The 25,443-nt window shown below is 40.3% G+C and overlaps 1 protein-coding gene and 1 pseudogene across 28 annotated transcripts in view; one reads left to right on the top strand and one right to left on the bottom strand.

Moving 5' to 3' along the window:
• GIGYF2 (GRB10 interacting GYF protein 2) overlaps positions 1-25,443 on the bottom strand; it is a 163,350-nt gene that overhangs the window by 117,426 nt on the left and 20,481 nt on the right. For 16 of the 28 annotated variants that reach the window (XM_063645250.1, XM_063645256.1, XM_063645262.1 and 13 more), the window contains one exon: positions 7,017-7,100. In XM_063645250.1, the coding sequence (XP_063501320.1) occupies positions 7,017-7,057 (41 nt within the window). In that variant the 5' untranslated portion in view covers positions 7,058-7,100. Of the gene's footprint in view, positions 1-7,016; positions 7,101-7,761; positions 7,833-9,496; positions 9,573-25,443 lie in introns of those variants that run through there. The other 12 variants (XM_063645274.1, XM_063645266.1, XM_063645264.1 and 9 more) reach the window with 2 other exon arrangements.
• Positions 11,688-12,431, top strand: LOC129488594 (elongation factor 1-beta-like; annotated as a pseudogene).

Raw genomic sequence — 25,443 nt, 5'->3', positions numbered from 1 at the left:
CTGGCACACAATGACCAATAAAATCCAAGCCTTGTTAACACAAGGGCTGCCTCCAAGCTCCTATCTCCCACACTTCATATAATAAAGGTAAACATTATGCATCATAAAGTTCCTCTCTTAAATCAGTTCCTTGCCTTATGTTCACACACGTCCTTTCTGCTATCAGGAATATTCTAATCTTTTTCACCAACAGGGTAGAGAGAGGTGCTGAGAAGAAGAGAGGTTAAGTGGGAAGGAGAAAGGAAGAATAAGGATAGAGAGCTGGAAAGAGAGTCAGGGGAAGGGAGGGAAAAAGAAAATTTGAGATCCTCAAGGCCTTGCTAAACACAAGCTCCTGTCCAGCCTTCGTGAAACTAAGAGGCTAGTAGAAGAAAATAATAAAGTCATATAAGTGGACATAGAGATATTGAAGGATTTTAGAGAAGTCTTGATCTAATTTACATTTTAAGATTACTCTGACTGCTGTGAGGAAAACAAATAGAAGACAAAAATGGAAGCCAGGGGCCGGGCACAGTGGCTCACACCTGTAATTCCAACACTCTGGGAGGCCGAGGAGGGCAGATCACTTGAGGTCAGGAGTTCAAGACCAGCCTGGCCAATATGGTAAAGCCCCATCTCTACTAAAAAATACAAATATTAGTCGGGCATGGTGATGCATGCCTGTAGTCCCAGCTACTTGGGAGCCTGAAGAAGGAGAATCACTTGAACTCAGGCAGCAGAGGTTGCAGTGAGCCGAGATCACACCACTGCACTGCAGCATGGGCGACAGAGTGAGATTCCATCTCAAAAAAAAAAAAAAAAAAAAGGAAGCCAGGAAACATCAGTAGGCCACTGGTGCAAAAGTTTATGTTAGAAATGGTGGCAACTTGCACTAAGGTGATAGCAATAGAGATTCAGAGAAATGAACAGATTCCAGAGATACCGTAGAGATAAAATTGACATGATGTTGTGACAGACTGGATATACGAACAGAGAAGTAAAAGGAATTATCAAAGATAACTCTGAGACTGCTAGCTTGAGCAAATGGGCACATATGGTATTAAGATGAAATAAATATAAAGGCAAAACTAACAAGATCAGTTTTGGAAAAGTATAGAGTATGAGATGCTTATAAGACATCTAAGTGGAAAAATCAAATAGGCAGCTGAATATCCTGTGCTTGCATAATAATTCCTTTACAGCATTATGACATAGTGAAATTATTTAGTGTCAGCTTCCCCATTAAAGAGTAGGTACCATGTATTTTTATCCTTATTGCCTTAGCACCTAACCCAAGACATAAAACAGCAAGCATTTGATAAAATGTTTTCTTAACAAATATTCTCTTCCAAAATACACCCCTCAAAAACATCTAATTTACTACTTCAGTTCACATAGAAATATTTTACCCTCTCTGAAAACTGGAAATATTAACACATCTCATCCTCCAGAACTTCTCTCATTTTTCACACAATCCCATAATTATCGATAGGAAGCTATCAATCTCAGGTTTGCATTCTCTTACCCGTCCCCCATAAGACCCTAATGGCTTCATTCAACATTCATTTATTAACTAAATTAGTTAACTAAATATTAATGCCAATGTCCAGTACACTAAGCTCAACAATGGGCTTACCAAAAGAGAGAAATACAGTGCATTTCTTAATGGAATTAGCTCTTCTTGAGCAAGGCGCAAATATATATACAGATACACCACAAGGCCGTAACTATTTTGACAAATGTATAAATAAAATACTTTGGGGAAGAAAACAAGTACTTCCCTCTTCCTTGCAAGGAAAGGCCTGGGAAAACTTCCTTAAGACCAAGGAGATGAGACAGAGGAAACTCCCAAAGGCGCTTTCTTGGCTCCTTCCCAGAAAGCCAGGTAATGTCTATAATTATTCTCCCTATAATAAAGTCCTTATCCAGACTAATCTGGGTAGTTTTTTTTTTTGTTTTTTTTTTGTTTCTAAAGACGGGTTCTCACTATGTTGTCCCAGGTTGGTCTCAAACGCCTAGGCCTGAGCAATCCTCCAGCCTCACACTCCTCAGTAGCTGGGACTACAGGTGCACGCCACCACACTCGACTTGAATAGATTTTTGATCCTCAAAAGTGTTTTAAATCACCAAATATTCGTTTGTTTGTTTGAGACAGAGTTGCGCTTTGTCACCTAGGCTGGAGTGCAGTGACATGATCTCAGCTCACTGCAACCTCCACCACCCGTGTTCAAGTAATTCTCCTGCCTCAGCCTCCCCAGTAGCCGGGATTACAGGCGCACACCACCATGCCCAGCTAATTTTTGTAATTTTTTTTTTTTTTTTTTTTTTTTTTAGCAGAGATAGGGTTTCACCATGTTGGCCAGACTGGTCTCAAACTCTTGACCTTAAGTGATCCACCCGCTTCGGCCTCCCAAAGTGCTGGGATTATAGGCATGTGCCACCGCGCCCGGCCTAAATATTTGTTTTTTAAATATCTTGAAGATACATTTGCAAATACGATAGAAACCAAAACATTAGCAAAGCTACTTTGGGTGGTAGGATTAGGGTAACTTAGATCTTTCCCTTTGGTGGTCTTTTTGTTTTCTTTTCCTTTTTGGGAGACAGGGTCTTGCTCTATCACCCAGGCTGGAGTGCAGCAGCGCAATCATGGCAGCCTTCACCTCCCAGGCTCAAGTGATCCTCTCACTTCAGCCTTCCAAGTAGCTGACACCAAACATATGCACCACCACATCCAGCTAATTTTTTTTTTTTTTTTTTTTTGTAGAGAAGAGGATCTCACTGTGTTGCCGAGGCTTGTCTCGAACTTCTGGGCTCAAGTGATCCTCATGCCTCTGCCTCCCAAAGTGCTGGGAGCCTGGGGCCAGCCACCATGCCTAATCCTTTTCTTTTTTCTTTTTTTTTGGAGGAGTTTTGCTTTTGTTGCCCAGGGTTGTTGTCCAGACTGGAGTGCAATGGCACAATTTCAGCTCACTGCAACTTCTGCCTCCCGGGTTCAAACGATTCTCCTGTCTCAGCCTCTTGAGTAGCTAGAATTACAGGCACAATCCACCATGCCCGGCTAACTTTGTATTTTTAGTAGAGACAGGGTTTCATCATGTTGGCCAGGCTGCTCTCAAACTCCGGACCTCAGGTGATCTGCCCACCTCGGCCTCCCAAAGTGCTGGGATTACAGGCATGAGCCACCACACCAAGCCCATACCTAACCCTTTTCTTTTTCCTCTTTTACTGTTTCCTCCAGATTTTCTGGAATAAGTGTGTTTATTTTGTTAATGAAACTAACAACAAAAAACTCTAAAAGACCTAAATCTAAGGAGTTTAGCACCAAAATAATTATCAAGATGGTGCTTAGTGTTTTGTCAAGAACAAACATACAGGAGATGACAATTCAATTCATAAAATCCTTCTAGTGGTCAAACTGTCCATATATCATCCAAAGCCTTAAAAATAAAACTTTTAATTTAATAATTCCACTTCCAAGAAATTAATCCAAATAAAATGATCAGTGATAAAAACAAAATTGTTCAAGAGTATATATACATATCATTTACAATAGCAAAACATCAAAAACAACTTTACTTTCCAACAATTCATTCATCCATTTAATAAATATTTATTCAGTACCTATGTGCCAGGCACTGGAGATACAGCAGTAAACAAACTATACAAAAATCTATATCGAAGTACCTGCCCTCAATGGAGCTCACAGTCTAGTGGGGGTTGAAAGATAGGATATAGACAATAAAATAAATGTGTAAAATATTTGGCATGTTACATTTTGATATACAACATGAAGAAAAATTAAGCAAGGAAGAGAGATAGGGAGTAAAGGGTGGAGGGTTATATAGATTGTCAGGAAAGGCCTAAGGTGGTAGCATTTGAGGAAAGGCTTAAAGAAAGACACTATTGCTTTATATCTAGACAGGATACACTTGGCATTGAATGTATCATACCCTTTTAAAGTGCTCTGATGATAATGCAATATACTTTTTTATTCTAAGTAGAAAAATAATCTAAGACCTAATGATTCCACAGACCTTAAAAAGTTCAAGCCTTGGCCGGGCGCAGTGGCTCACGCTTGTACTCCCAGCACTTTGGGAGGACAAGGTGGGCGGATCACCTGAGGTCAGGAGTTCCAGACCAGCCTGGCCAACATGGTGAAATCCCGTCTCTACTAAAATTACAAAAATCAGCCTGGCATGGTGGTGGGTGCCTGTAATCTCAGCTACTCAGGAGGTTGAGGGAGAAGAACCACTTGAACCCGGGAGGCAGAGGTTGCAGTGAGCTGAGATCGCGCCACTGCACTCCAGCCTGGGTGACAGAGAGAGGCTGACTCCATCTCAAAAAAAAAAAAAAAAAAAAAAAAAAAAAAGTTAAAGCTTACAGCCACTCATGGTCTGTTCCTACCAAAATTTTCAATTTTCTCTCATCTTTACAACTGCCCCCAGATACAAATAAATTGCTTCATTTTTAGGTATCCCTTATTGAACATTACGTTTTACATTATTCACAAAAATGATGACCTTAATAAACACCGTATTACTTAGCGTTTCTGTCTCATTTAGAGTTAATTGCACACTGGTTCAATGTTAACAATCTAAATTCTGATTCTCAAGTACCCTGGGCACAGCTCTTTACCTCAAGTTTCACAAAGAATGTCATACATGAAGAAAAACAAGGTAGTACTCTCTACTCCTACTGCAACTTTCCAGCTCAGGATTACTTGGGTTACTTAAGGGCCTCATATATTCCCTTTGCCAGAAGGAATTTTGATAGATGATACAAATAGGGCACTATGCCTGCTTACACCTGCATTCCTCAGTTCATCAGCATTTCAGATGACTAAGGGAATACTCCTAAGCTCTAACGTCTGCAAGGTAACAGATGTATAATTAGGTGAGGCTACTGTTTAAGGATGGAAATGGTGATTGCCCTCTGTTTAAGGCTACCTCAATTCAAATTTTGTACAAAACACTGAGCCAATCAAGTGAAATACCATAAACAAAACTTCAGAGTACCAATAAAAAGGAGGATGTGTAAGATGCTATTGAAAGATGCTCAATACTACACTGAGATGACCTTGAGAACTCATGGCGTAGGGCAGGGGCCAGCAAACTGTCTCTGTAAAGGGCCAGAGAATTAATGTTTAAGCTCTGTGAACCAAATGGCCTCTGTCAACCCTGCCACTGTAGCATGAGAGCAGTCAGAAAATATGGAAGCAAATGGACATCTCTGTCTTTCAGTGAAACTTTACTTACAAAAACTTTACAGTCCCACAGGCCATAGTTTGCCAACCCATAATATTACGCATCAAGCTAAATGTGTACTGATCCTAAAATATCATCAGTTTTTCTTTTCCCTTTTGTTGTGTCTAAATTCCTAGTGTTCCCTTTCTGTTACCTATAAACAGCAGGATGCTGAAAAAAACAACTTCCTTAAATTAGCTGATAATTTAAACCATGTTTTTATAAAGAGACATGAGGGTATGTAAATATAAAAGAGAAGCAGTTACAAATTCTAGATAAAGGCAGATGAGTTGCACACAAAATGGCTTAAAAAGTAACTTATATGAATTTAAATCCACCTGATAAAAGGAATTAAGGTAGAAATAAAGATTTAACTATAAAAATGTTCATTAAAAATATTTTTATAATGAAAAATCAAGAACAGCTTCTATATGCCACATCTAGAGGACTAGTTGAATAAATGATGGTACATCCATACAATGCAACCGTTTAATACAACAGAAAATATTTATTGATTAAAAAAAGATGTTTCTGATTTGATTATTTCTTTAAGTAGGCTACAAAACTGAAGGTACAGTATGATCCCATTTTTGTAAAAAATAAATGTGTATATATATACAAATAAGCATACATAAAACCACCTGGAAAGATACACCAAGATATTTACAGTGTGTACCATGGATGTTGAAATTATTTCTGGCTTACTAGTTTTTTCTAATTTTTTTAGAAACATATTAATTTGATAATAAGAAAATCATTTTAAAAATATAAAGGAATAACTAAAACAAGTACAGCATTACTTAGGTTAACATGTTCTAAATAAACTCTCAAAATACAGGAGTTCCATCAGTTCTTAGAACTTCAAATAGTGATTTCTCCTCAGTCTCCAAATGCTGGCTATAAAGGTTAAGAAAACTTCGAGATTACATATATTAATAAAAAGAAATATTTCTAATAGGGTAAGTTAATAAGACTCCTCAAATAGAGTTACTACAGGAAGTCTGCATCATTTATTGAACCACTCCCACCTGAACAACCAAGAGTTTAAGACACAAATCCAATTTATCTACTTTAGATACTGCTTCTAATATTACCAAAGGGGTTGCCCGAGGTTTGAATAGAAAAAGTAATTATTATTATTGATGCCACTGAAGAGAGGATCTTCAATCACCAACTTTGGGGAAAAAGGAAGGAGGGGAGGGAGGGGAAGCCATACTACAATGTGATGGATCTCAAAATTCCATGAGAATTCCATATTCGGAGTCCAAACACATCTGTAAGAGACTCAAAGGTCAATTAATCGTTATTATGTCCAATGCTAACTCAATCCTAGATAGGCTACTGTTAGCAGCCAGTATAATACTGAACTACCTGCCTAGCCCATCTTTCAAATAATACTTCAATGAAAACTATTTCTCAAATGAATCTATGAATAGCAATGACAAAACAATGTAGCAGAAAACATACAGACATAAAAATGTTGTAATTATACTTACATAAAATTGTATGTGCACTTAGACAATGACTCAAATAAAAAGAAAATAATTTTCTGGGGGGGGGGGGACTCCCGCCATCATTACATATATAACCAAAGAAAAAAAATTTTAATTAAGTATAGAATACACTCGTTTACCAAATATAATTTATTCCTGAACTAACACATTGTTTTCAGCGAGGCACATAAAGCAAAAGTCTCAAAAACATGCACATTTATAAACCACCTAGCGCCTGTCAAATACTTTACTACTGTATTAGTCATCCAATACCAAAGAAAATGAGATTTTGAAAACTCACCATTCAGGCCCAAAGTTCAGTGTCTGCGTTTCCGCTGCCATTCTTTTCCGTATTTTTACAATAGATTTTTATATGTGGAGAAACCTGTTAACGAGAAAAATATCTCCATACGATTAGTTGAGATTAAATGTGGAATTCCAGGCCAGAAAGTACAGTTAGAGAGTGTTTTATTTATGCTCCTCTCAACTAGAGTCACAAAAATGAGATTTTGAAATTCCTACTTAAAACAATACTATAGCAGGCAAAGTGAAATGAATAAATCAACCCTTATATTCTGACTCCCCACCTTTCTATGTTAATCTGGGGGAAGGAGGCATAGTTTAAGATGAAGCTAGTGAGAGAGGTAGGAACAGACCACACAGGGCATTGGGGACTAAGTTAAGGATTTTCTCCCTTTATCCCTGGAACAATGGGGAGTGAATGAAAGGCAATAGATTTACATTTTAGTTCCTATTACTTCCTAGTAATGGCTCCCCTATCACCATGAGGTACATCAAAGATTATTAAAATAAGGACCCTCCTTACCTATCACATAGCTTCTGCCACAACTCTCCTCACCTTCTGCTTATTAGCACTTTACACCCTAGTGATTTTTTTTAACAGTGTCTCACTATGTTGCTCAAGCTGGTCTCCAACTCCTGGCCTGACCTCAAGTGATCTTCCTGTCTCAGCCTCTTGAGCCTACTGCTTCTTTTAAAAATTATCTTGGATCAGGCCAGGAACCACCAGGCAAGGTGGCTCATACCTGTTAATTCCAGCGCTTTGGGAGGCCAAGATGGGAGAATCGTTGGAGTCCAGGAGTTGGAGATGTGGTCTCTAAAAAAAAAAAATTTAAAGATCAACTGGGCATGGTCATACATGCCTGTAGCCTTAGCTGCCTGGGAGGGTGAGGTGGAGGGATCACTTGATACCAGGAGTTTGGGGCTGCAGTGAGTTGTGGTCCTGCCACTGCACTCCAGCCTAGGCGATGGAGTGAGACCCTGTCTCTACAAAATAAATAAATAAAAATAAATTTATAATTTGGGAGGCCAAGCCAGGCAGACGGCTTGGGCCCAGGAGTTCAAGACTGGATTGGGCAACATCGTGAGACTCCATCTCTTTTTAAAAAAAAAAAAAGTTTTTAAAAAAATAAAATATAAATTTTTTTAAAGTTGCTTCAGATTGTCAAGTTAAAATAATAAACTAATGAATTTCACAAGTGACATTTCAAAAGTAATCTTAAGATATGAGAGCTTAAAAAAATGGAAAATACTATAAAAATTGTAAATATAACTGGCCCTCCATATCCATGGGTTCTAGCCCATGGATTCAACCAACCTCGGATGGAAAAAAAATTTTTTAATTGCGTCTGTACCAACATGTATAGACACTTCTTTTCCTTGTCATTATTCCCTAAACAATACAGCAGAACAACTATTTACACAGCATTTATGTTGTATTAAGCATTATGAGTAATCTAGAGGTGTTAAAGTATATAGAAGTATGTACATAGGTTATACGCAAATACTATGCCATTTTACGTTAGGGACTTGAGCATCCAAGGATTTTAACATCTGAAGGACATCCTAGAACGAATCCCCATGGATACTGACGGACAACTGTATACTGTAAAATATCTCTAAGATACGTCACACATGGCACTGGGGACCAAGTTAAGGATTCTCTCCGTTTATCACCATGTTGCCTCTGTTTAAATGATCTAAAAAATAATAAACTACAAATATGTCTAAAGCTTAGAAACAGCAAAGTAAAAGTGTGTTAACCTTCATAATCAGCTATTCATTTACCTGCCTTCCTTCTGAAAGATACTTCCAGCCCTATGTCAACCAAGCAGACTCCAAGGGAGATTATCATGTTCTTACTTGACCCTGACTCCCTGCTCCCCCACCACACAAAAGGTGCAAACCAGACTAAAACTGAGGTAAACTTAGTACCCTCCTCATCACTTTTTTTGTTTTTGTTGTTTTTTTTTTTTTTTTGAGACTGAGTCTCGCTCTGTCGCCCAGGCTGGAGTACAGTGGCGTGATCACGGCCCACTGCAAGCTCCGCCTCCCAGGTTCACACCATTCTCCTGTCTCAGCCTCCCGAGTAGCTGGGACTACAGGCGCGTGCCACCACACCCGGCTAATATTTTTGTATTTTTAGTAGAGACAAGGTTTCACCAGGTTAGCCAGGATGGTCTTGATCTCCTGACCTCGTGATCAGCCTGCCCTGGCCTCCCGAAGTGCTGGGATTACAGGTGTGAGCCACTGCGCCCAGCCCCTCCTCATCTCTTAAAACAACTGGTGATTCAAAGAAAACATAAATAACTGCCGGACATGGTGGCTCACACCTGTAATCCCAGCACTTTGGGAGGCCAGGGTGGGTGGAACCAGCCTGGGAAACATGGCAAAACCCTGTCTCCACAAAAACATACAAAAATTAGCTGGGCATGATGGTGCGAGCCTGTAGTCCCAGCTAAGGTGGGGGGGGTCACTTACGCTGTGGAGCTTGAGACTACAATGAGTCGTGATTGCACCACTGCACTCCAGCCTGGGCAACAAAGCGAGACCTTGTCTCGACTAAAAAAAAAAAAATTAAAAAATTAAAATAAAAAAAGAAAACACTTTTTTAAACATTTCAATTTTTCTGAAATTAGAATGCATCTTAAAACTGATGCCAAGTTACAACTGCTACTATCTGGGTGCAAGTTGTGTTACAGCTGTCTGAACAAGGGCCAATTTTTTAAACTGCTGTTTTAAATGTTTTCAAAATAATACGATTCTGTATCAAAACTAAATTTATTGTATAACTGAAAGGAAGCAAATACAGCCATGGAGTATTAGTGAAGTAACTATTCATCATTCAAAGAATGATTCCAAGTGATTTACAGGACCTCAGAAAGAAAGGGGGGAAAAAACACACAAGCCAATGGAGTCTGTTATCGTTTGCTACCGATACTGATGACACTGCACAACCCATATAACCACATGCAGCAGCCCTGAAGTACTAAAAGGGGTTGAAAATTAAATAGCTTATATTGCTCTTAAAATCTTCACAAGCATCAAATGACTAAATTTTAAACTGATGACAGAGTAATAGAGCATTCCCTTAACTACTGCACCACCAATACTTTGAACGACTGGTGGGGAGCGGGAGGAAGAAAGCAGGAGACTTCTATGATGCCAAGTTGAAAAGTGATTTAGAAAAGTCAGACTAAATACCCAGAAATCTTAGGACTATCTTAACAAATTTATTTTACTTCTATTTTCATTTTCATACATGCAATAAAAGGATATACTGTTTAATAAAAATCCATTCTTATTTGCTAAATAAGTTTAAAAGAGCTTTTTTAAAAAATATAAAATAATTCTAACAAGAAAAGCCTGTGCCAGATGTGCCAGGGTCTTCTTGGCAGTAACGCACAAAATGATTAATCTTATAGTTGACACATGTTCGATTCAATTAAAATTATGGTACATTCCAAATGAATGACTTGTCAAGGTAGCAATGATCAGACCCCAGGAAAGGTGCCCACTGTTAAACTGAAACAGGCATCACTGCTTACACATCAGCCTTACGACTTTTTGTAACATAAATCAATTCAGTGTGTTTTCTAAAAGTATGTGGACCTACTTGGATGACAAACAGAGATGAAGAGACTACATCAACTAGAGCTGTAGAGACCACATCAATTGTAAGGTTTTTCTTTAATACTAAACATCCTGAAGGAACGGTTTTACCACCATTTCAAGCCCCATCTAGCCAAATGTTTTAAACTCAAGTTTTAAACTCAAACCCGTAGAGGATTTTAGGGCACTGAATAATGGCTCTGCATTTATAAAGCAAGTCAGGATTTAAATCAGACTGAATTTATAAAGCAGGTAAATCTCAACTACAATTCAAGGTATTTGCTATTTGTGAAAATACTAAATTCATTGTTAGTGATTTAATTTTTTCCCCTTTAACTTACTACAAGGCCATCACATATGCTCACATAGGTTCTGGAAGTACAAAACTCCAGGGTCACTATTAACACAAATGATACAGATGGAGCCCCTACAGGCAGCAGTCTTGAAATATAAACGAAGCCCCAGATTCAAGCAGCATCTAAGGAACAATAACAAGCAAGGAAATCCTGTTTGGGTCTACTTTATCATTGCACCTATAAATCTTTGAGTACTGCAAAACTACTACAATGCACAACTATTAAGAGCTCAGAAGATTTTTTAATGTCTTGAGCTGGGAACCCAACTACCATTTACAACATGGTTTCCACAAGAAAATTATTTCCTAATGTAAAGATTTCTTTTTTTTTTTAAGATTGAGTCTCGCTCTATTGCCCAGGCTGGAGTGCAGTGGTATGATCTTGGCTCACTGCAACCTTCGTCTCCCAGGTTCAAGTGATTCTCCCGCCCCAGCCTCCTGAATGGCTGGGATTACATGCATGCACCACCACACCCAGCTAATTTTTGTATTTTTAGTAGAGACGGGGTTTCACCATGTTGGCCAGGCTGGTCTCGAACTCCTAACCTTAAGTGATCCACCTGCCTCAGCCTCCCAAAGTGCTGGGACTACAGGCGTGAGCCACTGCACCTGGTCCCTAAAGTAAAGATTTCTGAAGAACTCTTAAAAACCCAAGAATATTTTTTTTCCTGTCTCAGCGCAGGGCGCCCACAACTTGAGCTCTTTCTGCTGCTCCTCAGCTCTCAGATACAGCTGATGCCATGGATTTCGGAGACCTGAAAAGCCCTGCCGGCCTCCAGGTGCTCAACAACTACCTGGTGGACAAGAGCTACATCGAGGGGTATGTGGCATCACAAGCAGATGTGGCAGTATTTGAAGCAGCGTCCCGCCCACCACCTGCTGACTTGTGTTATGCCCTTCATTGGTATAATCACATCAAGTCTTACGAAAAAGAAAAGGCCAGCCTTCCAGGAGTGAAGAAAGCTTTGGGCAAGTATGGTCCTGTGGATATGGAAGACACTATAGGAAGAGGAGCTAAAGATAGTAAAGATGATGATGACACTGATCTCTTTGGATCTGATGGGAGGAGAAAAGTGAAGAAACGAAGAGGCTAAGGGAAGAACGCCTTCCACAACATGAATCAAAGAAAGCCAAAAAACCGGCACTTGTTGCCAAGTCTTCCATCTTACTAGATGTGAAACCTTGGGATGATAAGACAGATATGGCGAAATTAGAGGAGTGCATCAGAGGCATTCAAGCAGATGGCTTAGTCTGGGGATCATCTAAACTAGTTCAAGTGGGATACAGAATTAAGAAACTTCAAATACGTTGTGAAGTTGAAGATGATAAAGTTGGAACAGATATGCTGGAGAAGCAGATCACTGCTTTTGAGGACTATGCGCAGTCCATGGATGTGGCTGCTTTCAACAAAATCTAAAATCCATTCTGGGTCATGGCATTTAAATAAAAGCTTGACAGGTTAATTAAAAAAAAAAAACAACTAAAAATAATAAACCAAGTTATTTAATTATCAAAGAAAGAGACCTGCATTACTCAGAACAGTGTTCTGCTCATTCTTCTTTATGATTCAAAGCAGGAAATCTAAGAGGCATGAATGCTGGAGAAATCTAACTTATGCACTTAAAAATACTGTATTCTCTTAATTCTGAGTTGCCCATCCCAGACAGCTCCTTCCAAATCAATTTCAATGAGCCCAGGTTTAATGTATTTACACGTACTAGAGGCATGGTCTTACACTCTGCCTCTAAATTAGTTGGAATGGAAACTGTGCATTATTTCTGAATAGTCTTTTCTAAGGATGTAATGAGGTGTTAAAAGGAGCTTAGGGCAACATTTTAAACCCCAACTATCCAAATGCTTTCAGCTCAAACGCCTAGAAGACTTGTGACCTTTAGAAAACAGCTCTGGAGGCCAGATGCAGTGCCTCACACCTGTAATCTCAGCACTTTGGGAAGCTGAGGCATGCAGATCACTTGAGCTCAGAAGTTTAAGAACAGTCTGGACAACACGACAAAAACCTCATCTCTACACAAAATACAAAAGTTAGTTGTGCGTGGTGGTATGCTCCTGCAGTCCAAGCTACTTGGGAGGCTGAGGTGGGAGGACTGAGAGCCCAGGAGGTCGAGACTGCAGTGAGCCTTGTTCATGCCACTGCCCTCCAGCCTGCGCGACAGGGCCAGACCCAGTAAGGAAAAGGAAAGGAAAAGAAAAAGAGAAGGGAAAGGAAAAAGAAAGGGAAAAGGAAAGAGAAAAGGAAAAGGAAAGGGCTCTGAGTTTATAAAGCAATTCAGGATTTGAACCAGACTCTGGACGCTCTGCTCCATCATGCAATCCTGCCTCTGTAGACCGTTTTTCGTTGAAACTATGACCTCCCTTCTTTTTGTTGAAACTATGATCTCCCTTTTCCTCCATTACCAGCACTATCCTCATATTTCTTTGCCCATCTTTATTTCCCTCTAAATTACGGAATGGCAAAGAGGGCATGCAGAGAGTAGGGGTGTCATTTTAACAACAGCAATTAAAAAATCTGCCCACAAATTTGTAACCGGCCACTGGCTGGGAGAGATGATCCCACCCAGCAATTAATTACAAATTTGATTTTTTTCTCCCATGACCAATGTGGCATGGGATCACTGACTGATCACATTATCAAGGCACTACTGTTTTCAGTTTACTGGTCAGCCAGTCTCAAAAGCCCAGATCATCTGAAACACTCTCTACTCCATCCCTTATATCCAGTCATTTTGTCTCAAATTTAGCCTACTTCTCCTTCAAGATTCCTCTTGCAATTCCTCTTTCATTATAGTCCAAACTGTATTAATGTATGTCTGGATTATTATAACAAAAGTTCTCATTTGCTTCCCTGACTGGGCCTCAAGATCAATTTTCCTAAGGCACCTTTCTGATCATGGCCTACACTCCTCTAAAAAAGTCCAATCGAACCTACTATGTATCATCAATCTGACAACCCATGCCTCCCTCCCCAACTCAATCTCCTATTGTTTCACCTCCCAACTCAAAGCCAGATGAGAACTTTCTACCGTCCACTGCATTTTCCTTCCTCTTTAGTTGTGCTATGACATACCCTTCCCCCAGAAGCCTGACCTCCCTCCCTTAGAATGGCTCATACAAAACCAAGGATCTATTCAAACACCTACTCCATAAAATAGTTCCCAAAGTGTAAAAGCACTGCTCCCTCTGGAAGGGAAAATCTAAATAAAACACAGGATACAGAAATGGAATGGAATCTATAGGACTCAATGTTGTGGGTATTTTTCAAATGTGTATTATAAAGCTTAAAAGGAAGCAGAAAACAGAAAAACGAATTTAGGCGGACAGATATTGAGGATGGTTTTGAACAAAATAAGTGCAAGGTGCTTGACTGAGGAGCTATCCAAAAGACCTAGAGTTGAAGAGTAATCAGAATAGAAAGACACAGATTTAATGGAAGTGAATCCATACAGTTACAACCAAAAATTGAATAAGGCTACCCCAAAGCAGAAATCTTAAGAAAGAACAAGAACAAAGCCTCACCAATCACTGTACAGACTGATACAGGAAGAAAGAGAAAGATTACAGAGGTAGAGATCTCTAGCCCAAACCCTTCACTAAACTCAAATTCACTGACTCTAGTTTTCTCCCCCAAGGTACTATTCTCACCACATTCTCTATAACTAAAATAGACCCATATTAACCTCCAAGAAGTTCATAATTACTCTTGCCTCCCCACTATTCCCATTTCCTGAGGTAAACATGTTAACAGCCTAGTGTGTATGCCTCCATACTTCACATTCAGACAAACATGTTCACATATATGTGGTGGGGAAAGGGGATTAGCTATTTGCTATTATAAAGCAAGAATCATACTATATACCTTATTTTGAGACAGGCAATTCTCTCAATATATTTGCATGGACAAACTTCCAATAAACAGATAAAGAGTTAAGTTGCAGTTTTTAAAAGCTGTATAATGGGCCAGGCACAGTGGCTCATGTTGTAATCCCAGAACTCTGGGAGGCCAAAGAAGGTGAATCAAGTTGAGGCCAGGAGTTCAAGACCAGCCTGGCCAATATGGTGAAACCCTGTCTCTACTAAAAATACAAAACATTAGCTGGGTGTGGTGATGCACGCCTGTAATCCCAGTTACTCAGGAGGCTGAGGCATGAGAATCATTTGATCCCAGGAGGCAGAGGCTACAGTGAGCTGACGTCGCACCACTGCACTCCAGCCTGGGCAACAGAGCAAGACTCTGCGCCAAAAAAAAAAAAGCAAGCTGTGTAACATTCCACAGAAATGGATGACATGAATGACTTTTTTGCCTTTATGAACAATGCTGCAATAAACAACCTTTTATTCATATATTTATGCTTTTATCTCTACTAGACTTCTAAAATCACAGGTGCTTAGTGTATAATATGATTTCTTTATAGAAAATTAAAGTTCACCTAAGTGACAGTCCTCTAGAAAGAAGAACTAGAGGTATGGAGTGGGCAAGATCTATCTTCCATTGAGTTATCTTTTTGTACTTTCGAAATCTTATCACGTATATTTTAAAATAAATTTTAACCTAGTAGAAATCTCAAATCCTCAAAAGCTATAGGACCTATTTAAAAACTAAAAACTATTTTATTTATTTATTTATTTAACTTTTATGTTTTTGAGACAGGGTCTCACTGTTACCCAGGCTGGACTTGAACTCCTCGGCTCAAGCAATCCTCCCACCTCAGCCTCCCCAGTGGCTGAAACTATAGGCATGTACCACTGTGGCTTATTTACTTTGCTCTTTTTAAAATTTTTAACAAATGGTATTTGGGGGTGGGGAGAAGGGTGTGCTCCCATATGATTTTTGTGTGTGTGTGTGAGACAGAGCTCTGTCACCGGGGCTGGAGTGCAGTGGTGCGATGTCGGCTCACTGCAACCTCTGCCTCCCAGGTTCAAGCGAGTCTTCTGCCTCAGTCTCCCCAGTAGCTGGGATTACAGGCGCTGAACACCACACCCAGGTAATTTTTGTATTTTTAGTAGAGGCAGGGTTTTGCCATATTGGCCAGGCTGGTCTCAAACTCCTGACCTCAAGTGATCCACCCGCCTTGGCCTCCCAAAGTGGTGGATTACAGGTGGATTACAGGTGTGGGCCACGGCACCCAGCCTCATCTTGCTTACCTTTTACACTCCAAACTGCAAAAAGTTAAAAGCCATTACTACTACTGGCCACCTGAAGGGCTGACCAAAGGATCCATGTTCTGAGCTCTTCTGGTCTGCAAACTTTTACAAGTAGCCCCAACCTCTTCTACAGAATAACACACTTCATATACAAAAATATATAAATAAGGGTAGATTTTCTAAACAAAATCCCATGAAATATTTTCTTTGATCCAACATAAAAATCTAATGGACACTGCTAATATTATCTGGTAACCCCTAACCAGATTACTTGTATGCATTATGAACAAGGAATACAATGATAACTCCTGCCCTCAAGGCGCCAGTCTAATAAAAAGACAATGAGTACCATGTGATAAGCACTACAATGAACTATGCAAAGTAAGCTCTGGGAATACTGGGAAGATTATCCTAAAATGAGAAGCATAACACTGAAGATCTGTTGAATTATAATATTTGCTAGCATTTATTGAGAGCTAACTATGTGCTTACTAAGAGTTCAAAGTGCTTCATATATATTCTCTTAATTTGACATAGATTCTTTGGCCCAATTTTGTAGATGAGGAAATGAGGCACAGAGAAAAGTTAAGCAGCTCGCACAAGGTCAAACCCGTATTATAAGGACTCCAAAAACCAGATACTATGAATGAGGCAGTCTTTAAGGATAAAGGGGTAGAGGGGGAGGTGCAGGAAAGGGTAAAGGAGAAAGACCTAGGTTCTTTTGGAAGATAATCAATTTGTTCAATAGGCTAAAAAACTAATGTGAAGATTGGTAAAGCAGTGGCTACATCACAAAAGGCTTTGCATTTCATATTGCAAGGGAAATGAAAGGTTATGAAAAGACTTGGGCAGGAAAGTTTCCAGGATAAAATTTGTACTTTAGAAAGATGACTGAGGATAGTTATCTGGAGGAGAATGAATTCAATCTATTAGGGAAGAGTAAGGTGATGAGTAACTAAACTTCACTGACATGAAAGGTTACCAACAACATATTAAGTGTTCAAGGCAAGTTACAGAATACAGAGAATATGATTATATTTAAAATATTTTAAAATACACTGGATATATATAGATATGCCCCAAAATGTTAATACTTCTAATCGGTAGGATTATGGATAATTCCCTTTTCCTATTAAGTTTCTAATTTGTGCATACAACAAAGATGGTAGTGGTACATTTTTTTTAAGGGAAGTATTTGAAAGTTGCAAATATTAGGCCAGGTGCCGTGGCTCACACCTGTAATCCCAAAGCTTTAGGAGACTGAGGCAGGAGGATTACTCGAGGCCAGAAGTTTGAGATCAGCCTAAGCAACATAGTGAGAGCTCATCTCTACAAAAAAATAAAATTTTAATTAGGCAGGTATGGTGGCACTTGCCTTAGTCCCAGCTACTTGAGAGGCTGAGGTGAGAGGATGGTTTGAGCCTAGATCAGGGCTCCAGTGAGTTATGATAGCACTACTGCACTCTAGCCTGGGTGACAGAGCTAGACAGTCTCTAAAACAAACAAACAAAAAAGTTTCAAATATTTAAGTCAAAAAAGAGAAGATTGAAAATTCTTCATTGGCTTGGAAAATGAACTTATTGATGATCTGGAAGAATGCAGTTAGGAGTGCCGTGGGGGACAAAGCCAGATTTCAACGGAGTGAGGCATGACTGGGAGGTGAGAAAGGGAAGACCACAAATGCAGTCAACTCTTTCAAGAATCTTACATGTGAGGCCGGCACAGTGGCTCACGCCTGTAATCCCAACACTTTAGGAGGCCAAGATGGGTGGATCACTTGAGGTCAGGTGTTCGAGACCAGCCTGGCCAACATGGTGAAACCCCGTCTCTACTAAAAATACAACAACAACAACAACAAAAAAAATTAGCCAGGCGTGGCAGCGGGCGCTGGTTCATCCCAGCTACTCAGAAGGCTGAGGCAGGAGAATCACTTGAACCCGGAAGGCGGAGGTTGTGGTGAGCTGAGATCACACCACTGCACTCCAGCCTGGGTGACAGAGCAAGACTCCATCTCAAAAATAAGAATCTTAGCTGTGGAAGGCTAGGAGCAGTGGCTCACACCTGTAATCCCAGCACTTTCGGAGGCCGAGGCGGGCAGATCACCTGAGGTAGGGAATTCGAGACCAGCCTAACATGGAGAAACCCCGTCTCTACTGAAAATACAAAAAATTAGCCAGGCGTGGTGGCAAAAGCCTGTAATCCCAGCTACTCAGGAGGCTGAGGCAGGAGAATCACTCGAACCCGGGAGGCGGAGGTTGCGGTGAGCCGAGATCGTGCCACTGCACTCCAGCCTGGGCAACAAGAGCGAATCTCCATCTCAAAAAAAAAAAGGCCGGGCACAGTGGCTCACACCTGTAATCCCAGCACTTCGGGAGGCCGAGGCAGGTGGATCACGAGGTCAGGAGTTCGAGACCAGCCTGGCCAGTATGTTGAAACTCCTGTCTCTACTAAAAATACAAAAATTAGCTGGGCATGTGGCGTGTGCCTGTACTCCCAGCTACTCGGGAGGCAGAGGCAGAAGAATCGCTTGAACCCAGGGGGCGGGGTTGCAGTGAGCCGAGATCATGCCACTGCACTCCAGCCTGGGTGACAGAGCGAGATTCTGTCTCAAAAAAATAAAATAAAATAAAATAAAGAAAAGAATCTTGGCTGTGGAAGAGAGAAGAGAAAGAATGGAAAGAAAATTTCCATTTTTTTGTTTTAGATATATCCCCAATGGAAAGTTACTAGCAGAGTCAAAAGGTTAATTTTAACAATTCAATAAAAATATTATGTAAATTAAATCTCTGAGAAGGCAGAAGTATGAGGGTTTCACAGAACAAACAGAAACAAAAACTACTCCTATCTACTTGTAACCAGAGGAAAGTAGATCCAAATGACTTCGAATGCTTCCGAGGTTATGCAGAGTTTTATTGAAGGGGGTAGGGGAATTTAAAAGGAAATTGAGGCCAAGCTAATGCCCATGCCAGGAAACCCAGCACTGAGGCTGAGGTAGGCAGATTGCCTGAGCCCAGGAGTTTGAGACCAGGCTGGGAAACACAGCAAGATCCTGTCTCTACAAAACTTACATAAAAAATAATTTTAAAATAAACAAACCAACAAAAAAACAAAAATAAAGGAAACTGAGGGGAATTCATCAAACTGATGGCTTCAATCTTCTCAGAAAAGTAGGCAAATGACAGAGAAGATGATAAGGTAGGGTTTGAGGAAACTAAAGAAATTGATAGCTGCTGTGTTCTATGCTAGAGGTTTTTTTTTTTTTAAATAAACTTGAGAAATAATTATAGTTTAAAAAGTTACAAAGATAATACAGAAAGTACCGTCAGTTTCCCCTAATATTAACAACTTACGTTACACAATACTTTGTCAAAACTAAGAAACCAACATTGGTACATCACTATTACCTATACTTCAGAGTTTATTCAGATTTCATCAGTTTTTCCAACAACATCCTTGTTCTGTGCCAGTCTCCAATTCAGAACACCTTGTTGCACTTAGCTACAGTATCTCTAAAGACCCAATAAAGATAGAGAAGTGATATTGTTAGGCTTTGTGTCCCCACTCAAATCTCATCTTGAATTGTAATCCCTGTAATCCCCACGTGTCAAGGGAGAGACCAGGTGGAGGTAACTGAATCATGCGGGCGGTTTCCCCCATGCTCTTCTCATCAGATCTGATGGTTTTATAAGGGGCTCTTCCCGCTTCCGTTGGCACTTCTCTCTCCTGCTGCCTTGTGTAGAAGGTGCCTTGCTTCCCCTTCTCTGTCTGCCATGATTGTAACTTTCCTGCGGCCTCCCCAGCCATGAAAAACTGTGAGTCAATTAAACCTCTTTCTTTCATAAATTACCCAGTCTCAGGCAGTTCATTACAGCAATATGAAAATGGGCTAATACAAGAGGGAAGCTAATCTGCAAGGTGGTTGTGGGCTTCTTTCTCCAACCTAGCAGCCTGAGTATGGGGCAGAGAGCCCACAAGAAACCAGGGTTAGGGTTTTGTCAGCACGGTAAAGGGAAGAATAAGAAGGCAAAGTAGAGGGTGCTGGCAGAAGTGTGATTTAGACACTGTGGGGAAGGGTGTAAAAACAGAAGACAGTTGACAAATTTAAGATGTTGGTAATGCCAAAAAGCAAGTATAGTAGAAATAAAAATGAAAGCACTGGTAGAACTAGAGATGAAAGTAAAAGACAAGAAACCAGGAACCTGGGAGAACCCGATGGATCAGCTACATAGACTCTAAAGCAACCTCAGGATAATGGCAGAGACAAAAATAGAAAAAACAATGAATCAAAGGGTAAGACCACAGAGTCCTTTTTTGATAATAAGGATGGGAAGAGAGATGCATTGTCAGACAGCATGAACTTCAGGGGAAAGAGAGTTTTGCACAAAGATAGATAAAAAATGGCTAACCTGACCGTATATGATCTATCACCTAAACTAGATAATGTGTGAAAGGATATTAAAGAACTCATAAAGGAACAGCAGCAAGCTAGGCAGAAGAGCCATCCTAATAAAGGAATAGAATGAGCCTGTGAATGGAGAAGGATGAAGACCCTGATTCTGCATCCTGACATACCCTAGTGCAAGAAAATCTACTGTTAACCTCAGAGGGCTAAAGGGAAGGTAAGATTACCAGGGCAGATGGGCTTCAGTTTCCACAAGAAAGCCTAAAAACATCTTATGAACGCGAGGGGAGAGGTTTAACACAAAAATAACATTTCAGAGAATTCAAGAGGAAAGTCTTAGGAATTAAACAAGAGATTTGGTCAAGGGAAGAAGAAACTCTGAGTGGTATGAAGATCAGACTACAAAAAAGAATGAATAAATAGATGGACTTTCATTCTGGACGATGACAGATGATGACAGGAATGCATGGCATAGTGGAATTGGCAGGTTTCAGGAATTCTGAGAGAACTTGTCCTCACATCTCTGAAAGACAGGGGCACTCAAACCTTTGAGGAAGGAGTCAGAAAAAGACAGTGCCTCTGAAGGAATGTGGGCAAAATACTGTTAGTTCTGAGACCACTCTGTTAGCATATCTTTCTCATGCTGAAAGCAACTCTGACAGAGAAGATGATCGGGTTCTTCCCTCCCTCCTCTGGCCTTTTCTCTCTTTGGCTATTCCAACTCTAGGGATAAGGACTTCAAACAAGTAGGTCTATCACATATTTTAAAGACTTGACTTAAAAACAGCTGAGAGAGGCGGGGCACGGTGGCTCATGCCTGTAATCCCAGCACTTTGAGAGGCTGAGGTGGGCTGATCAATTGAGGCCAGGAGTTCGAAACCAGCCTGGCCAACATGGCAAAACCCCGTCTCTACTAAAAATACAAAAATTAGCCAGGCGTGGTGGTTCATGCCTGTAATCCCAGCTATTCAGGAGGCTGAGACAGGAGAACTGCTTGAACCTGGGAGGCAGAGGTTGCAGTAAGCTGAGATCACGCCATTGCACTCCAGCCTGGACAACAGAGTGAGCCACTGTCTCAAAAAAAAAAAAAAAAAAAAAAAAAAAAAAATATATATATATATATATATATATATATATATATATTACACTGTTGGTAGGAGTGTAAACTAGTTCAACCATTGTGGAGGACTGTGTGGCAATTCTTCAAGGATCTAGAACTAGAAACACTATTTGACCCAGTGATCCCATTACTGGGTATATATACCCAAAGGATTATAAATCATGCTACTATAAAGACACATGCACACATGTTTATTGTAGCACTATTCACAATAGCAAAGACTTGAAACCAACCCAAATGTCCATGAATGACAGACTGGATTAAGAAAATGTGGCATATATACACCATGGAATACTATCTAGCCACAAAAAAGGATGAGTTCATGTCCTTTGCAGGGACACGGATGAAGCTGGAAATCACCATTCTCAGCAAACTATCACAAGGACAGAAAACCAAACACCACACATTCTCACAGGTGGGAATTGAACAATGAGAACACTTGGACACAGGGTGGGGAACATCACACACTGGGGCCTGTCATAGGATGGGGGGCTGGGGGGAAGGATAGCATTAGGAGAAATACCTAATGTAAATGACAAGTTAATGGGTGCAGCAAACCAACATGGCACATGTACAACTATGTAACGAAACTGCACGTTGTACACATGTACCCTAGAACTTAACATATAACAAACAGCTGAGAGAATATTTCTACATAACTGCTTTTTCAGACTTTGTCTATTACTCAAAATTACACATAAGTGACTTCAAGTAATATATTCCTTATGCAATAATACCAATAAGCTGTCTTCTTCAGTAAACTGTATCCTTGACAGTGAATATTTTATAAGCTAGACTTTTTGTCAACTTCTAAATAACTGAGCTAAATTTAGACCTCACTATAAGTTATTTTATCTGATTATTAGTATAATTATTTTTCTTTTTCTCCCTACATTTTTCTATAATTTTCATGACTTCCTCTTAATTTTAACTATTCATCTCCTCTTTGGGACCTCATCTATCACTTTGTGGGCCTCTGAGTACATTTTCCCAGGAGAAGAAAGAAAAGAAATCAACCTAGGTCCTTCTTATTGTTGAGTTTACAATAAAGAAAAGACAGACTCTGACCTCTCCCTCTTAGCCTGCCATTTTCTTACAGCCTGGAACAGACTAGAGGAACCAAGCAACTTCTGAGCTCAGGAAATCACTTTCAACAAAAAAGGTGGCAAATCTACGTAGTAAATCCCATGCGGGTAAAATCAGCAAGGAGAACCAAAGTAGCTGCTGAGTCAGATTCCAGCACAGTGTCTGATACTTAACTTTGACAGTGTTCCCGAATACTGCTTCCCAGAAGTCTTGAAGACGGATTAGCTACCACCACTATTCCACTAAGAACTCAAAACATACACACCTTTGAAAACCCCCTGGATCTTTATTATAAAAATTATGTGGCCGGCACGGTGGCTCTCACCTGTAATCCCATCTACTTGGGAGGCTGAGGCAGAAGAACTACTTGAAGGCAGAGGTTGCAGTGAGCCGAGATCACGCCACTGCACTCCAGCCTGGGCAACAAAGCGAGACTCTGTCTCAAAAAAAAAAAAAAAAAAAAAGTGCTACTACAAATCTCTATTTCCTAGCTATGCAAAACTTACCCAGAAAAAATATGGCGAAATTTGGGATGGAGTCCAGCCAGTACTATGTATAGTCTGCCACAAGACTAACACAGAATGAATACCAAGGAACCTGAATCTGCCCCCATTCCCATTGCCTACCTACGTTTTTCCAAAAGCAGAAAAAAGACCAACTCCTCTAGCACTCTCCACACATACTAAACGAATCAGTAGTTCTGTCCCCACTACAGCAGCCAGTGATTTTTAGTTTAGCCAGATCTGGATTAAGATAACACAAGATTAACAACTTTATTAGTGCAAATTAGTTCAACTACTTCAAAAAAGATTGGCAATATCCATTAAATCTAAACTGTATGCCTACCCTGTGATCCCATAACAAACTGCTACACATACACCCAAGGAAACTGAAGTTATATTTCTACCAAAAGACAAAAGATTCATAGTAGCTTTATTTGTAATTGTCAAAAACTGACATTTGGGTATTATGTCCATCATTGCAAATGTACATCAACAGGTAAATCATATATGCAGTATACTCATATAATGAAATATTACTTAGCAATTTAAAAAAAAGAACCAGTCAGGCACGGTGGCTCACGCCTGTAATCCCAGCACTGTAGGAGGCTGAGGTGAGTGGATCACGTGAGGTCAGGAGTTCGAGACCAGCCTGGCCAACAATGGTGAAACCCTGTCTCTACTTAAATTACAAAAATTAGCTGGGCATGGTGGTGGGCGCCTGTAATCCTAGCTACTCGGGAGGCTGAGACAGGAGAACAGCTTGAACCTGGGAGGTGGAGGTTGCAGTGAGGCTGCAGTGAGCCAGTATCTTGCCACTGCACTCCAGCCTGGCAACAGAGTGAGACTTCGTCTCAAAAAACAAACAACAACAACAACAAAAAATTACTGATATTCACAATGATACTGCAAAATCACCCAGATATCATGTTTAGAAAAACAAGCTGGCTAGAAAAAAACATGTACTGTATGATTCCTTTTACATGATGTTCAAGAAGAGTACTATGGTTTGGGTATCTGACCCCTGCAAATCTCATGTTGAAATCTCATCACCAATGCTTGAGGTGAGGTCTAATGGGAGGTGTCTGGATTATGGGCAGATCCCTCATGAATGCCTTGGTGCCACTCTCACAGTAATGAGTCCTTACTTGATTTGTTCCCAAGAGAGCTAGTTGTTAAAAACGGCCTGACACCTCCCTCTTCTCTCTCTCTCTTGCTCCCCTCACCATGAGATCTACACACACTGGTTCCCCTTTGCTTTCCACTATGAGTCTAAGCAGCCTGAAGCCCTCACCAGAAGCAGATGTTTCTTGTACCACCTACAGAACCATGAGCCAAATAAACCTCTTTTCTTTATAAATCACCCAGCCTCAGGTATTCCTTTATAGCAACACAAACAGACTAAGACAAATAGATAATAAACGGTGACAGATGTCAAGAAAGTACTCATCATGGGAAGAGGAGACTACTAAACAGGAAGGAGAGGGGAATTGGAGTGCTGGAAAAGTTCACTATCATGATCTAAGTGGTGACTACAAAAGTACATATACATGTAAAAATGTATTGAACTATAAACTTCACATTTGTGCATGTATTTACCATATTTTGCCTATCAATTATTATTATTGTTTCTTAGAGACAGTGTCTCAACTGTTGCCCAGGCTAGAGTGCAGGGCTGTGCCCACAGCCCACTGTAACCTCAAACTCCTGGGTTCAAGCGATCCTCTTGCCTCAGCCTCCCAAAGCACTGGGATTACAGGTATGAGCTACTATGCCCAGCCCCAGTTGTGTTAAATAAATCATAAATGGTTTAGCAATTACAAATACTTCAAGGCCAAGCATGGTGGCTCACTCCTGTAATCCCAGGACTTTGGGAGGCTGAGGCAGCTGGATTGCTTGAGCCCAGGAGTTTGAGACCAGCCTGGGCAACATGGCAAAACCCCATCACTACAAAAAAAAAAAAAAAAAAAAAAAAAAATTAGCTGGGTGTGCTGGTGCTAGCCTGTGGTCCCAGCTACTGGGGAGGCTGAAGTGGGAGGATCACCTGAGCCCAGGAGGTTGAGGCTGCAGTGAGCTGTGATCGTGACACTGCACTCCAGCCTGGGCTACAAAGTGAGACCCTGTATCAAAAAAAAACTTCAGTGAGCATGAAACAAAGCTATTTAAACTATTTTAAATGAATGTCTTCTGATA

This window comes from Symphalangus syndactylus, chromosome 8 (genome assembly GCF_028878055.3).
Source record: "Symphalangus syndactylus isolate Jambi chromosome 8, NHGRI_mSymSyn1-v2.1_pri, whole genome shotgun sequence".
Lineage (NCBI taxonomy): Eukaryota > Metazoa > Chordata > Mammalia > Primates > Hylobatidae > Symphalangus > Symphalangus syndactylus.
The sequence above is the reverse complement of the archived record's forward strand: the minus strand, read 5'-3'. Positions and strand labels throughout refer to the sequence as shown.